A 17,787-nucleotide genomic window follows, 5' to 3' on the forward strand; every position below is an offset into this window, starting at 1 on the left:
CAACAACGAAGACCCAACGCAGCCATAAATAAATAAATACATACATACATAAAAAAAAAAAGGATTCAAAGCCAATCTTGCATGTTTCTCCACATTGACGTTTATTAATTACCAGACACTGTACTATGTGACTTGAATGTATTATCTCCTTAATACTGATGACAACCTTGTAAGTATTGTTACTCTTACTGTTGTTTTACAGTCCAGCAAACTGAAGCACAGAGTACTTTGGTTTTGTATCACAGTGTATAATACTGTTTGCCAGAACTGGGCATATTATAAATTGAGGTCTGAGAAGGCTGAATATAGAGATAACAGGCATAAGGGGTTGAAGTCTTAGTTTAGAATAGTGACTTTGGAAAAGCAGGGATGTCAAAGAAATTTACAGACATGGCGAAAGTTAATCTTCTCAACATCACACAGCATTTAGGTGGGGTGAGCACTAAGACTCAGTGAGGTGAATAAAGCACTCACCCTGAGTGCCAAATTTAAGAGGCTCCAAAAAACTCAGTAGTTAAGATACATAATATTTTAATACAATCCCTAACATTTAAAAACTAATGCAACAATCTGGGATGAACAAAATATCAAAATTTTAAATAAAGACAAAAGTATTGTTACTGATTTTTCCTTTTGTCTCTGGCTTCAATATGGCACGGTTCAGCACTAGGTAGGAGAGCTGCACTTGACTCAAGTTCTTTCATTTTTAGCCTTTGCCTTCCTCGGTGAGTCAGTCCTCATGGTTATAAGATGCTATAGCAGTTCCAGGCTTTATATTCTCATGCAGCAAACTCCTTGTTCCCCCTTTTAACAGCAAGAAAAGCCCTCCCAGAATCTCTCATCCAACATCTTACTACAGAACCAATTGTGAATTCATGGTTTTGTTTGTTTGTTTTAAGTTTTAGTGTTTTTTTGTTTGTTTTTAATTAATTTATTTATTTTTGGCTGTGTTGGATCTTCGTTTCTGTGCGAGGGCTTTCTCTAGTTGTGTCAAGCGGGGGCCAGTCTTCATCGCGGTGCGTGGGCCTCTCACTGTCGTGGCCTCTCTTGTTGCGGGGCACAGGCTCCAGACGCGCAGGCTCGGTAGTTGTGGCTCACGGACCCAGTTGCTCCGCAGCATGTGGGATCTTCCCAGACCAGGGCTCGAACCCGTGTCCCCTGCATTGGCAGGCAGATTCTCAACGACTGCGCCACCAGGGAGGCCTTGTTTGTTTGTTTTTTGATTGCAGATTGCATAGTAGTTGAGTCATACTCTGGATGGTGCAAAATCTGGCTCCATTACTTACTAGCTATGCAGCCTTAGGTATTTTATTTAAATTCCCTCTGTCTCAGTTTTCTTATATTTAAAATAGAGATGTCTACCTCATTGGGTTTTTGAAAGGAAAAAGTGAGTTAGTATACATAAAGTTCTTAGGATGGTACCTGGCAGGTAATATACACCCTAAAAGTGTTAGCTACTACCATTTTTATGATGATCCTCATTTTAATGTATGTAATTTAACTCATGGAAACGTGAAAGGTAGAAAAGTACGATTAAAAAAGAAAACATCTATGAAAGGTTTAGTTGCATTGTATAATATTATCCCCACTGTTATAATTTGGATGTGATGTCTGAGAGAAGGAATAAGAATTAACTTGAGAACTACTATCTTTTTAAAGATATATCTATATCCATATGTATATATGTTTTTAAAGTTGTTTTCCATGTGACTGAAAATCAGAAGCTGGTCTCAAGATAGCAAAATATTTTTTTCATGAAAATAACCTGGTTTGACTATTTTAGAACCAGGCAATATACATGTCTGCAAAGTGTATATATAGTGCATTTAAGCATAAGGATAATTAAACTGATATCTATTTTGTTGGATTTTATTGTTAAGTTTCTCAGTGAACACTTAGAAAGAAGAGGAATGGGGAAATGGTCTCAATCTATTCAGATCATAAAAATCCCATTTGCAATATTCTTCCATTAGATATAAAATATACTAGTGCTAAAAATGCCTTTAATGGTACCAGTACAGTCCAGTTCCTTACATATAATTCTTTTAAAATCCTCAAATGCAATTATAAAATTCCACTTCATTTCCTTTCTCTAAGGTTTAATCTCACCTTTCAGACTACCATATCTTGCTCACATGACACTCTCCAGAATGCAGTGAAATAAGTTCTAAAGAGTAAAGTTATGTTGTCACTGAATCATGGAGGTAGGTTTCCCTGAGATCAGTTGTAACTTGGCATCCTTGTGATGGGTTGTGAATCCTCCGAAATTAAAAATTTCCCCAGAAATCTCATCTCTAATATTATTTGTCCCTCTCTATGGCATCTTACCCATCAGCATAAAAATGGAACATTCTTCCCACTTGAACAACATAAGCAATGGAAACTCCACTATGATTCTAGTCCTTCAACTATTGCCCAATCTCTGTCATTTACTTTACAGTAAAATATACTTACTACCTCTAAATTCTTCCCATTTAGTCTTGAATGTATTTCACTGAAATTGCCCTTTGAAGGTCACCAGTGACATCCTCATCATTAAATCTAAAGCTCTATTCTCAGTCTTCATCTTTCTTGACCTATCAGCAACATTTGCCAACTGCTCACTTTATCCTCACAGAAACAATTTCTTGACTTGATATCTAGTACATTATACTCTTTTTTTTTCTGCCTCTCAGTTAATATCCCTCTGTGTCTCTTTGTCTCTGTCTGTCTCTCTTCTCTCCTCAGAATCCATTGCTCGTTCTTCCTCATCTCTCTGACTTATCTCACTGTCTTGTAAATGTTGGAGTGTTCCTAGGTCCACTCCCTTAGTGATCACATTCAGTGTCATAGCTTTGAATGCTTCCTATTCTTTATTGAATTTCCAAGTTTCCGTCTTCAGCTAGAACTTCATTTTTGTAGAACATATTGAGCTATACAGATGTCTACATCTTCACATAGAGGTCTAATAGACAACTCAAGTTTAACAAGTTTAAAACTCAGCTACTTAAATATTCTGCGCAACAAACCCTGTTTCTCTCCAGTCCTCCCCATTTCAGTAAATGGTATTTTCATCCTTCCAGTTTCTCAAACCAAAAACCTTGAAGTTATTCCATACCCCTCTGTTTCTCTCACATCCAACAGCCATACTGTCAGTCTATACATTAATTCTATCTTTTAGATACACTCAGAATCTGATCACACCTCACCACACAAACTGGTACCACCCATATAGAAATCACCATCTTCTTTCCCTTGGACTATGGATTATTTCATTTGGCTCCTTACTGATCTCCCTGTTTCCAACCAGGCATTCTTTCAATCCTCAACGTGGCGAATGAAGTTACATAAATCAAATCACTTTTTCCTCTGCTCAGACCTTCCAATGACTTCCTATCTCAGTCAGAGTAAAAACCTAATTTTGGCATACTTAACCCTTAGAAAGTATAATATGTTGATATAATTCTAGTCCCTTAAGATGTCAAAGGGAGAAGAATCCCTGAAAAGCTTAGTTTTTAAAATTAAGGAAAACATAAATCTAAAAATTTAATTACAGATTGATGAAAAATCAGGTGCAACTTAGACCATATTTCTAGATATATCTCCTCTTCAATCAGATCTTAAAGGCTACCCTTAACCCTTCAGAGCAACTTTCATGTAACTTGAATGAGAATAACAACATGTTGGAAATCCCTAATATGTCTTTTTTCTTGCTTGCATTTTTATTATTTAATCTTTTATTTCACAAACAGTTTATATCTCCTAGGATATAAGAAAGGTAAGATTTACAGACTTCAGTTTTTCCTAATTCTATCCATTGAAGTTACTAGAAGTAACTCAAATGTGTTAAAAGAAGAAATCAGGAAAAGCAGCTTTTCTTAGTTTCTTTGGGAATAATTACAAAACTTCTCTTTGTTTTTAATTACTTTTAGCAAGCTCTATTTCCAAGATGGGCTCAGATCCTCTAAAACTTGTACATGACGCTGTGGAGGAAACCACGGACTGGGTCTATGGCTTCTTTTCTTTGTTGTCTGACATCATCTCGTCTGAGGGTGATGAAGAAGATAATGATGATGGAGACAAGGACACTGATAAAGGTACAAAGAGCATAGAGATATATCTAACTGCTAGGACCGATGATTGATACGCATTACAATAGTTTGCTTAAGTTTAAGCACAAATGAGCACTTGGGTCAGGCTAAACCAAAATGAATACACTTCAGAGTGCAAATAGCCTATCAACAGGCTGCCAAACTCAGCAAGTTGGTCTCTATATGGCTTTCATCTTATAGCTTATCTGCCATTATGGCAAAGATGTCAAAATTAAATGCTACATTAGAGTAGCAATATAGTAGAGAGGGACTTATTATACAATCCTACAGAACCACAATAGAAACTCACATTTATATGCTTCTTTGGGAACAAAAAATGGCTGCTATTTCCCAAGTTTGAAAACTAAATATACGTATAAATATGTTATACATATAATTCATATTTACAGTCAAATAGAGAAAGCAATCCTACTAAAATCACAATGAAAGTTATTTAATTGAATCAAATGGAGGTGTAGAACGCAGGGACACATTCTAAATGCCACAACCATTATGCAACTAACCTATTTACTCTCTAGAATGTATTGATGATCAAAAGGAAATAACAAACTTAAACCACATGTAAACTGCTATTGAGTGGATGTGAAAAGAACAAAGCATTGTGATTCTGCTTTTTTAGGTGGCATTTTTAAGATCAGCCTTACTCATCAGAAATTACATATTCAGCCTTGACTACCAGGAAAGCTCTTATTATTTTAGTCCTTTCTATGACTTTGTCTGAATTTGTATTTTTTGGCTCCTGTGAGAGGTCGAGATGAACAATAGAGGACTGAAATGAACATGATATACGAACTATAATGTATAATTTGGATCACTGCCACAATTTTATTGAACTCATAAAAGTGAAACTATCTCAAATAAAAGTACATAGGCAAAGTGTATACTTAAAAATTGGAATTTGGAAGGCAAAGTAAGATATGGACTACTATTATCAAAACTAATAGATGGTGTTTTAAAAATGAATGAAAGAAAATGGGAAAATAGAGAGGCAATATTATGCTCTGCTGAAAGTTCTTCTAATTTACTGTTTTTGCCTTGGTTTAGGAGAAGTAGAGGAGCCTCCCTTGAAAAAAAAAGGTTAGTTGTGTTGACCTTTGAAAAAAAGTATTTTTCTTTTATGGTAATATTGATTTTCACCATAACTTAAATAGATTTTACTTTGTTATAGACAATTTATTTTTAATGTAGAGTTTTTGTTTAATGGTTAGATTAAGATTTATAGTTAGGAGAAGAAATACTCGATTCTTTCCAATGAAGCTAATCCCATCATTTTTAAGTTGATTATTTAATTAATGCCTTCTTCAGTAGATGTGCAAATCAATCTACACACTGATCAATGTGAGTTTGAATTGCAGGAATGAGGGGTGAATTCTGTAGTTTTCTAAATGGCCCAGAAGATGAGGATGCCCGTGATCTTTATTATTCTCACTGTGGCCAGATATATCGATTTTAAGTTTTAATTCTTTTTCTTATGTTATTGTCAGTATTATTTTTCAATTTTAGGTGATATCTATTGGACAGGGTAGCTGAGATAGTGTGGAGGATAATAATCTTGAAGGCACAGGTATATGCAGTCAGTATGTATTATGTGTCATCCCAAAGCAGCAGAGTCATCTGGGTGAGCTTGGCTGTGGTTTACAGGGATTCCTTGAAGGAATAAGCAACGTCGTCAGTCACTGAATGGAATGATCATAAATCCAAAAGATGGGAGCAATACGACTGGGAAAAAGGGGTTATAACTGTGGGGCAAAAGCCTCAGAGATTTTTACAGGAAGGGGTAGGAATTATGTCTAGAAGGAATAATAGGGAGCAATGGATACCATCCTGAGGTATATTTGGTATGAGATAGAAACATAAAAGCCAGACTTAATACAGTTAGTTATTGCTGCACATGTTGGGCATTAACTCTTGGGAATATTTATTACAGAGGAGAACTTGCTGGCCTCTGTTGCTATCTCCCTAGACCTACTGTGAATGCAAACAGTAGGATCCAAATTTGGAGCTTCGGCCTTGCCTGACAGATGATGATAACCTCACTTCTTCGGATAAAATCTACTTAGTGTGTGTTAATTTGGAAAATTTGAATCTGTAACTTGCCCAGTAAAAGGTGAAGTAGTGAAACTCAAGTGTGGAACGGCCATTCAGAAATGAAAGTGTTTATGAAGCTATTGAGAGCAGAAAGGATGGGTTGCCCTACTCACAAATCCATGATGAGAACCCAAGAACTCAAGACATTCTTAAGTCATCAAATCCAAGTATAGAGAATCTAGATTAGTTTATAAACTTCTTGAGGTAAAAAGCAGAGTCTTTTTATAGCTGATCTCCAATGGATACTGCCCAGAACATAGTCAAAGTTTAAGCTAATGAGTTACCAGTCGTGGTCTGGAACTTACAGCTTGTATATATATTTATTCCATTTGGATATAGAAGAGTGAAAAACAAATATTTTCTTATTTATAAATTAAATTCTACAAGAATATCATATAAGATCATATTCTCCATAAATCAATATCTAGTATTTAATATAGACTCTGTTCATTGCTCTTTATTTGACTTTCCTGGTGGGATTATTTTAAAATTAAGTTTTATGAAATGATTAGCATAAGTTGCAAATGCACGCAAAACTGTTTAATTATTATTTTTAAATTATTGTATTGCTTTATCAAATCAACAGAAAAACTATTAAATAGTTGTTTAAGATACTTTTAAAAAATGTCAGTAATGATCATTAGTTAAAGCAGTCTAAGGGATATATATATTTAAAACCATGTACACTAATGTCTAAAAGGAGAATTGACTAAAGTCACCTTAATATATTTTCTTAATATTATTATTTACAGAGTTACATGAGAAAATGGACATTTAAAGCAACATCTTATACATCCTACCTTGGGTACAAAGGCTGTAATAAACATTAGTTATAAAAGAAATATATTTAAGTACAATTATTTTTTATTTAAAACCTTTTCTTTTGTAGAGTCATAGAAACAATGAGTTTTAAATCAGTATGTGATATTTTACAAAGCATTTCTAATACATATTCTGCTTTTAAAAGCATATTTTTAATGTTATTATTGGGGAAGAGATTCCATGAGCTTATCTCTATCTTATGATGAATTATTTTATAAATTCTATATTTTAAAGTAGTGGTTTAAGAAGTTTTTTAGGTTTTTTTGATAATCTAGAATTATATCCTCTTAAAATATTTGATTTTCACCTGTCTAAATGAGTCTTTATTAGTCTCTTCATTAGTACTCTTTCCCATTCAGACATATTCAATAATATTTAGCCATTTTATATTACCTAATTATCAGACTGTGACATTGTTTATTCGACTGTCCTGTGTCTATATGAAGCATTTTATTTAAATGTGCTTAAAATGTTGGTTTCATTTGTTCAGTTATTGCTATTTTTACCAAAATAAAAATTTAGCTACCTTGTTATTTATGGGTAGAGTTTACAGTTCTAATTTGATATGGAATAACAGTACAGTCAAATAATCTCAGGGTTGCTGGGTTGATTATTAAACAGATTATTAATATGGATGAAATTTTTGAATCTGCTCTTCTGTGGCTTATGTTGTTATATATAAATATAGCTTTAGGGTATTAAGTGTAGTACCTAGTGTCTTTACATTCTTCATGCATACTTACTTTTCAACTTGTCAAAATTTTTAAATATTAAATTCTATTTCAAATACTCCGTGATGCAGGCTGAAGGCACTGAATCATTGTAAAATATTACATTTTTATTGTATAATTATTTAAAACATAACTATGAAAACCAATACCATTGTAAATTATATATTCTGGAACAATTCTGTGCTATGTAAGGTGGGTGTGCTTTGTTTACCTAGAATCAGCCTGTTGAGTAGCATTCTTCACACCAGGGTACATATCAGGGACATGTTAACACCACATTTTCCAAGGGATAAATGAGTGGGGATAGCATCAAAGGAATCAAATTACATTTGTATGCTTTCCTACAATTGATCTGCCTGAGAACATATCCAAGGTTATCATAGTAATTCTTCTATGTTATGAGATAAAGAAGTGTCTTTCACACATCTTCAAATTGCTAGAATGCCAACCAAAGAGACCAATAGGCCTTCCGGTCCTATCTTGCATATGTCTGCTAAAGGAGAGGCATGGTGCTGATACTCAGGTGTTCTGTGTCATGATGGGATGTTCTGAAGTCAGAGATAAGGTAGAGTGGGGAGATGGGAACAATGGCAAGTTTCATTTAATGATTTTGCCTTTTATTTAGCTGAATAATGTGAAAGAGTGCATTGCTCTTGAGGGACACTCCCTTGAGAGCAAAACAGAAAGAACATCCATAGGAAATACTGAAAGCTAAAAATGGCTTTTAAAAATTTAAATGTAAGCAGTTCTTTTCAGTTATTCTCAATATTTGTTCCTAGGAAGTGTCACTGGTTTGAAACTACTTTGAAACAATCAAAGCAGTGTAGGTTAGTGACACTAATTCTTTTAAATATAACTGGGATATTTCTAAGGCAACCAGACTGTTAAAGATGCATTGAATAAACCCATGGATGTCACATTTCTGTGATTCATTTCAGACTAATTCTGTATTGTTCAAAAAGAAATTTAAAACCTACCTTATGTAATTAATTATATTATGAAATATTTAATCTAACTGATGTCAAACCTTATCATATTTCATTTAATATAAAATGTTTAATATTTTGTACCTCCTATTGACAAAAAATTAAATTATATACTATTTGCAGAACCAATTCACTCTGTGCATGTGTATATAGATATATATATATAGATATATATAGATGTGTGTATGTATATATATACATAATATATTATGTACCATTTATTCATTATATGTTTTTTATTATATGTATTTTCTACCTCTTACTAACAAAAAAACCCCACTATATGCTAGCTGGCTGCTCAATAAATATATATATGTAAATGTATAGATTTAATATATATTCTACTTTGCCTATAAATTATAAAATTTTATCATGATATCTAACAAAATTATTGGAGTTATTTCTTTTATATTTGCAACTTTAAAAATTATTCCCAAAGTAAAACATCAAAATGTGGTATCCCCCTAACATGCATATTTCAGGAATATCAAACTTTTAAAAATACTCCTAGCTCCATAAACAACTAAAAATTTTGCTTATATGGTACCTGACATTAGTTCAAGTAAAATAATGTGCAGTGGAATATTGGTTTGTCTTGTTTTCTAACTTATTGTAAAATAAACGTATTACATTAAATCCAAATAATTTAAATATTTTCATCTACTTTTAATAACATATCTTCTAAATATGTTGCAAAATTTATTACTTTCATAATAATTTCCTCAAAATACACACTAAAATTTTTTTTGAACTGAAAAGCAAAATTATATTTTTTTGAAAAAGAGTAAGTTTGATTTACGTGAGAAATTTGAAAACAAAGGCTGGCTTTGCCCATTAGTTAACATGGCAAACATTTTCCATAAATTAAGTGAGCGGCAGCACCAAAGTTTAGATGAAATATACCTAAAGCAAGAACTACAATTGAAGCATAAAGCAATATCATTTTATCCTAAATTATTACATTATGTAATTTTTATTGAGTTATAATTAACATACAATATTATATTAGTTTCAGGTGTACAAAATAGTGATTCAGTATTTTTATGCATTATGAAATGTTCACTGCAGTAAAACCAATTACTATCCATCACTATACAAAATTGCTACAAAATTATGGACTATATTCCCTATGTGTACATTACATTCCTGTGATTTTTTTGTTTTATGGCTGGAAGTTTATACTTCTTAATCCCTTTCATCTATTTCGTCTGGCCCTCTCCCCCCACCCCCACCCCCAGCAATCACCAGTTTGTTCTCTGTATCTATTGGAATATAAAAAATAAAATAAACAAACAAAACAAAGCAGAAACAACAAAAAACAAGCAACCAAATTAAAAAATGGGCAGAAGAGCTAAATAAACAGTATATTTTAAAACGAAGTTAAAAATATATGTCTATTCAGTATAGGCAGCTTAGCGTTTTTCTATTTCTTTTTCAAAAAAAAGATACTGGTTTCTCACAAACCTAATATGATTTTTCTTTCATATTTCTATATTAACATTCACGTGATGCGGACTTTTCAGATTATGTAAACATTCATAAAAGTATAATTTTTACTGGGGATAGAGCTTTTTAATTTTTTGTACTAACATTTCTAAGTGCAGCGTAATGGATATACTTATCTCTTTTTACAATTTATTCTTACTTAAACCTTAGTCTATAATAAGTCTGTATATAAGAATAATCATTACAGCATTTATGTTCTTTGAAATATGTAATTTTAGGAGACAATAATAGTCTCTTAACAAGAAATTACATTTTATAATGTCACTTTCTGACATCTAGCTTTAAAGTTAAGAAAGAATACTCTTAGTCCTTCGGACCCATACATACACATTTTTTGGGGAAGGAAAAATTGATCTTCAATTTTAGGGACATGGTGGCCTTATGAGATATATACTTAATATATATGTGGTGGCCTTATGAGATATATACTTAATATACTTGCCTTTGTGGAAAGAGCCAAAATCCCCTGTACATTATGTTGAATTTACTTGCTTTCCAACTACTTGCTCTTTGAACTAAGGAACCATCTTGAAGTTTGAACAGGACCCAAATATGAAGGCTGATAGTCTGTGAAATTGTTCCTGATGCATGCCAATGGCAAAGGAAGAAGCTCTTCTTTACTTAGAGCAAAACAAATTACATTCTCCTTATAATCGCGTCTTAAGATTTCCCTAAAGCTCCAGGGGTTGAAAAGAGCCCAGTAAATTTAAACTCAGTTCTTTCATTGTGTATTTTTCTCACTTTATTGAAATCCACCTTAGCTCTTTGCAGTCAGGGTGAGTAAGGAAGAACCAGGGAATCTGAGCATCATAAATATTCAAGACTTTAGGATTAGGCCATTCAGAAGGTTGTATCACATCACTGGGAGTAAGATAGATGGACATGTTTCTGTGCCAGAGATTTCATTACATCCATCTTTGCTGGCAGCTTCGGTGCCTTACCCCAGGCAGAACTTTAAGTGTCTGAAAAATACTGCGAGTGAAAAAAAGAGGGAGAATGGAAAGGTGACTAAACTTGTTAAAATTCGTAGCCTCAGAATACTGGTTACCAGGTTGGCCCTAGTAACACTGTTAAGTAGATACATTAATCTTTGGACTACTCCTCTAAATAAGTCTAGATTAAAACTCAGCTCCATAACTGCACTGCTGCATATTGCCCTCAGGCTGCTCAAGGAACTCACTGCTTTATCTTCTGGTTGTCTTTCCCAATATTAATCAGACCTGTGAGGACAAGGGGCAAAACGCAGAGAGAGCAGACAGTGGGGCTTGGTGATGGGATCAGAATGAAAAAGGCTGAGGAGAGATCTGATGAATGATCCAGAGACTTACTTCTCTAAGGAGTTGCAGCTGTAGTGAACCCTGGGTCCAAAAGAGCTCATTTCTATCAAGGCAAGCAAACTGGAACCAGAGTGATGGAAATAATACTGGTAACACTGGAGCCTGAAGGAGCAAGCCGATGAAAGCAAGGGATTAAATTTTGGTGCCAACATCATGGAGAATAAAAAGGCTGAGACAGGACTTCCCTGGTGGCACAGTGGTTAAGAATCCGCCTGCTAACGTAGGGGACGTGGGTTGGAGCCCTCGTCCGGGAAGATCCCACATGCCGCGGAGCAACTAAGCCTGTGTGCCACAACTATTGAGCCCGCGTGCCACAACTACTGAAGCCCGGCATGCCTAGAGCCCATGCTCCGCAATAAGAGAAGCCGCCACGATGAGAAGCACGTGCACCACAACAAAGAGTAGCCCCCCCACTCTCCGCAACTAGAGAAAGCCCACGTGTGCAGCAACAAAGACCCAGCGCAGCCAAAAATAAAATAAATTAAAAAAAAAAAAAAAGGCTGAGACAGCTCGACTCAGGCCCAACCATTTTAAGTAGCTCCTGTTGGAGCAAGAATAATCTCAAGGTTGCTGCATTCCTATCTGGAAATAAGATTGGGTGTGTAATTGAGAAGCCTGTGAATGAGAAGCTGTTAGGTTTATATGTATTCCAGATTCTTTTCAACTCTGTACGTTCTGTTTTTCAAAATCACGAGATTTTGGTCTCTTGTGGAAAAAAGTAAGTCCAGTTAAGACATCATTTGAATCTGATGCACGGAGTTGAGAATCACCGGTAATTTTTCTGTTTTTCTTTTTCTTTTTTTTTTTTTTTTTACTACCTAACATGTAGAACAAAAGAAATAGAAATTTTGAACCCTTTCAAGTTAGGTGGAATAGCATATCCCACTTTTAAATCCTGTCCCAATATTTTTCTGTTGAAATGAACATGATATTTGACTGTCAATATTTTATTATAGGCATAATTGTCAATTATATATGTCAATTTATAGTTGACATATTTTATATAAACATCTGTGGATAAGTTAAGGCAAAGTATTAAAAATGTGCAGTGTGTTAAATTTTATTATTATTTAGCTTTGCAGTGTTCCCAGAAAAACAATATTTAAAAACCCTAACTTATTGGCACCCATATTGATCACTGTGGAAAGAAATGCTTTAAAAATGCATTGGTAACATGCTTTTAAGTTTCCTCCATGTCTTTTCATGGCTTGATAGTGTATTTCTTTTTAGTGCTGAGTAATATTCCATTGTCTGGAGGTACCACAGTGTATTTCTTCATTCACCTACTGAAGGACACCTCGGTTACTTCCAAGTTTTAGCAATTATGAATAAAGTTCCTTTAAACAAACAAAAAAAACAAAAAAAAAACCCTACTACCTTTTGTACAAGTGTTGCAGTTTACAATACCTTTCACATACATTTTTAAATTTCCACAAATAGTAAAATTCTGCAACTTTCTCCAGCATTTCTAATAGAAAGTAAAAAGGTTGAGAAATGCAACATTTTACTGTCCCAAATTTTCAACCACACTCATTTTAGTGTTTAAATCATTTGTACGTCGTGTCTTAAAGAACAGGTGAGATACTATCCACCACAACTTTCTATATTGTGCAAGAGTTGATAGCTTATAATCTTGCTTAAACATTTATTTTTTAACTCAGTATATATTTATCGAGTGGTTAGTATATGCCACTTATTATTGAAAATTTACTGTGGAACAAAATAGACATAGTTTTTGCCCTCATCAAATTTAGAATTTAGTGAGGGAGACAAGTAATAATAATAATAGCCAATATTTTACATGATGCTTATTAGATATCAGGTGCTGCTCTAAATCCTTTACATTTTAACTTATTTTAATCCTCATGTAAATCTATGTGGTAGGTATTATTATTAACCTCATTTTACAAATGAGGAAGTGAAGTTCACACAACTAGTAGGTATGAGAATTAGATTTGAATGAAGCAGATTGACTCAAGCATTAGTTATCGTAAACACTAAGCTGCATTTTAATACATGCCAGCGATGACAGTATTTTTGTATAGATCTTTTTTTTTTTTTTTTTAATTTATTTATTTATTTATTTTTGGATGTGTTGGGTCTTCGTTTCTGTGCGAGGGCTTTCTCCAGCTGCGGCGAGCGGGGGCCACTCTTCATCGCGATGCGCGGGCCTCTCACTGTCGCGGCCTCTCCCGTTGCGGAGCACAGGCTCCAGACGCGCAGGCTCAGTAGCTGTGGCTCACGGGCCTAGCCGCTCCACGGCATGTGGGATCTTCCCGGACCGGGGCATGAACCCGTGTCGCCTGCATCGGCAGGCGGATTTCTAACCACTGCGCCACCAGGGAAGCCCTGTATAGATCTTTTAATAGCTTATGTATGTCTAGATTTTCCTAACGAAATGCATTTTTAATTACACTAGAATACTATTGATCTATGCCATCTTTTGTACGACAGTTATTCAAATAATCATTTAATGACCATTGCAATCCAGAAATAATGAATACTCTAAATAATACTAATTTTTAATTTTTTCTCAGCAAAATAATACATTATTATATCTGCTTCTCTTGTTTCCCAGCACTTCACAAGTCTGGTGCTGAGACTAATACCTCTCAGAGACATTGGACTCTAGCCCAATTGCTTATGTGGCATTGGACTTTAGGAAAACAGCCTGATTTAGGAGGGTGTATTTTTTGGTTATCACCGTTGAGTTATAAAGGATGAAAACCAGAGTTTAAATTCTTTGAGTTCCTTTAATTAAAAAAATGCATTAAATTGAGTTATTTGTAGTGAGGTGGATGGACCTAGAGTCTGTCATACAGAGTGAAGTAAGTCAGAAAGCGAAAAATAAATACGGTATACTAACACATATATATATATATATATGGAATCTAAAAAAAGAAAATGGTTCTGAAGGACCTAGGGGCAGCACAGGAATAAAGACTCAGACGTAGAGAATGGACTTGAGGACACGGGGAGGGGGAAGGGTAAGCTAGGATGAAGTGAGAGAGTGGCACTGACATGTATACACAACCAAATGTAAAATAGATAGCTAGTGGGAAGCAGCGCATAGCACAGGGAGATCAGCTCGGTGCTTTGTGACCACCTTGAGGGGTGGGGTAGAGAGGGTGGGAGGGGGGTACAAGAGGGAGAGGATATGGGGATATAAGTATACGTATAGCTGATTCACTTTGTTATACAGCAGAAACTAACACAACAATGTAAAGCAATTATACTCCAATAAAGATGTTTAAAAAAATAATAAAATAAAATAAAGCCTAGCATGATGAAATATTGGTTTTAGAATGGGAGATGAATAACAGTAAGTATCTAAAAGGAGACTTCTGCTCTTTTCTCCACTTCTCATATTCACACATACTTCCCTACAGATAGTGAGAAAGGGGATAGGGGAAAATCAGGACTAGTGAAAAAAGTCAGAATACACTTCCCATCTTCTATGGAAGTAACTTGCCCCTTCTCTAGAGTGCCCCTCATATCATAATGGACAGAGTAAACACTAGTAGAGAACTGATACATTAGGTAAGGTTACCAATAACTCAGGAAAACAAAGGGATCCTTTTCATTGCTTCCTGACACATTGAGCTAACTGTCACTCTTTCTCCATTTATTTTTCCCTTCTCCAGTTATCAAAATTCAAATTGACAATTGTACCTTTAAGGACGTTGGACAGTCTCACACTTGGATTGAGATACTTTGACCTCTGTGCTTTCTAAGCCACAAAACAATCTTTGAGGTTTACTGTTACCAAAATGGCTTATCATTCCAACTAGAATCTGTTGCTGAGACTTATCATGTTCTCAGGTTGGACTCTCTAACCTATTGGCAAAGCACATACATTTGGAGGTAAATAATGACTACTTTGACCTTCTTTGTCCCTTGTATCCAGAATTGGTTCAGTTTAAGTGAACTGTTCTTAAAGAGTGCAAAAGGTTAAGTGAAATTTTTTGCTACTGTACATTACTGTTATATTGCATAAGGTAGAGGCATTTACCTGTCTATAAAATTATTGAATAACTAGAAGATAGTATTAATATAAGAAATGTTATTTTTCTTTGAAGTTTGCCATAAACCATAGGGCAATAAATTTCTATTTACTGACTTGACTCTTTTACATTTAATTTTCCATTCTTACACAAATAGTTCTCTGCTGGCAAGAGTAATTGAGAGTAAAAAATTAGGCATCATCTGCTTATGAGAAAAATATCCTTCTGAAGTCTAAATTGGTATCATGCTGTTACTCAGTTGGGCAGGAGCCTGAATGGTCATCATTTCCTGGCTAAAGTGTAAGGAGACAGAACTAGCACACTGTGTAGAGGCTACACTGGATTCTTTGGACATCTGATAGCCGGAGACAGTGACAATAGTGATGTAGTACAATCCCCAAAGAAAATGTAATGTTGCAATAAAACATGCAGAGACATTTAATTTATCCTTAAGTTTGAATTGTAGGGGCAGAAAAATTTTCCTTCTTCCTGTCTAGGTTCTTTGGCTGGTCTAATAATTAAATTGATATAAGACAGATTAACAGGAGAAAAATAAACATTGTTCATACATACGGGAGCCCCATAAAAATATGAGACTCAAAGGGCAGCCAGGTAATTGAGACTTATATATAACAGCCTGAGCTAAGGAAAAGAGGAGGGGTCTGAGTATACAAAAGGAAGGAAGGCTCTTCACAGGAAGGGAGAGTAGACATTTGGAAAACAAAGAGTGTCCTGTTATGCAGATAAGTTTCTTGGTATCTCTGGTAATAGCTCTCTCCTTGGTACAGGCCCCCTTTCCAATGTAAATTTAGGCAGTTGAGGGGAAGGTAAAGAGCTTTTCCTGCTGGGCTTTGATTGCATTTAGCTGAAAAATAACCCTTATGCCAAAGAGACATATTTTGAGGTAGTGAAATCTGCTCCCCTTCAGAATCATCAGAAATAAATTTCTTTTGTCTTCTACAAGCAAAGAAATGTATGTGTGTATGCCTTTACAAGGTTAGCTGTGCTTGTCTGCACTTACCTGTACAGAGATATTAACAGTCTTCAAGTGATCATCAGTTAAAAAATAGTTGATGATGTTCCTGCAAAACAACGTCTATGTTAAGTCATTATATTTCATTGTGAGCTGTAGAGATTTGTCTGTGTGTGCGCATGCGCGCGCGCCTGTGTGTAGGTGTGTGATTTAATCTACAACTCCCACTTATAAGAGATCTGAGTGGATCTGCCCAGAGCAGTTGGGCTGTCTTAGTTTATATAAAGCTGAAGTGCAGAATCAGGAAAATAAAAAGTTGGGACTATATTCTTGAGACTGTGAAATTGAGCAGGACCCTGGGGGAACTTTCGAGGTACCAAAGCCCCAGCCCCGAAAATTCTGAAAGAGTAGAGGAATCTCAACACGTGTTTCCTGCCAGGATCCTTGTACCGTAGTTTGTACCCAAAGCACAGAATCCCCAGTGCCTGCTTTTGTTGATGTCTATAGAAAATGCTGGCTGGTCTGGACACATTTGACCCAAATTCCAACTGTGCACGAAAACTTCAGAATATTTTAAAAATCCAAATTTTTTTTCTCTTAGGAGCAGGAAGAAAACACTCCTTGAAAGGGTGTTAGCGAAGGGAGGTGAGGGTAGGGAGAACCTTAATTTGGATCCTCTTTTAGTTGAAATGCAACCTTTAAGAGACTTTTGACAACCATAGACCAGACATTTATGTAAATTGCTTCCCTATCTATCAGCTGTTTTTGGAAGAAAAACCCATCCCTGCAACCACTTCTTAAAACTGTCTTGATTTTTCAGCAATTTAAACTCTAATGTAGTTCTGTGTAGAGAATGTCACTGTAGTTTTGGGTGTATAAGTGTGTGGGTGCTGATAATTTTGTATTTTCATTGGGAGTGGAAAAGGAAAACAATTCAAGGTGAAAAAATTATTCTTAAATATTCATTTTTATAAATTTTATTAAAGAATTTTGTTACAACAAAAAAATAAAATAAACACTCTGAAATATAGTCATCATTTTTAATTTATTTTTATTGAAGTATAATTGATTTACAATGTTGTGTTAGTTTCAGGTATACAGCAGTGATTCAGTTTTATATATATATATATACATGTTCCTTTTCAGATTCTTTTTCCTTACAGGTTTTATGAACTATTGAGTATAGTTCCCTATGCTATACAGTAGTAGGTCCTTGTTGGTTATCTATTTTATGTATAGTAGTGTGTAT

At 34.7% G+C, this 17,787-nt stretch overlaps 1 protein-coding gene across 1 annotated transcript in view; it reads left to right on the forward strand.

Moving 5' to 3' along the window:
• The window catches only part of TRDN (triadin), a 341,870-nt gene that overhangs the window by 51,128 nt on the left and 272,955 nt on the right, over positions 1-17,787 (forward strand). Inside the window, exons 4-5 of the mRNA XM_068550829.1 lie at positions 3,912-4,076; positions 5,136-5,168. Coding sequence (XP_068406930.1) covers positions 3,912-4,076; positions 5,136-5,168 — 198 coding nt within the window. The remainder of the gene's footprint in view (positions 1-3,911; positions 4,077-5,135; positions 5,169-17,787) is intronic.

Source organism: Eschrichtius robustus, chromosome 9, assembly GCF_028021215.1.
Source record: "Eschrichtius robustus isolate mEscRob2 chromosome 9, mEscRob2.pri, whole genome shotgun sequence".
In the NCBI taxonomy this organism is placed as follows: Eukaryota; Metazoa; Chordata; class Mammalia; order Artiodactyla; family Eschrichtiidae; genus Eschrichtius; species Eschrichtius robustus.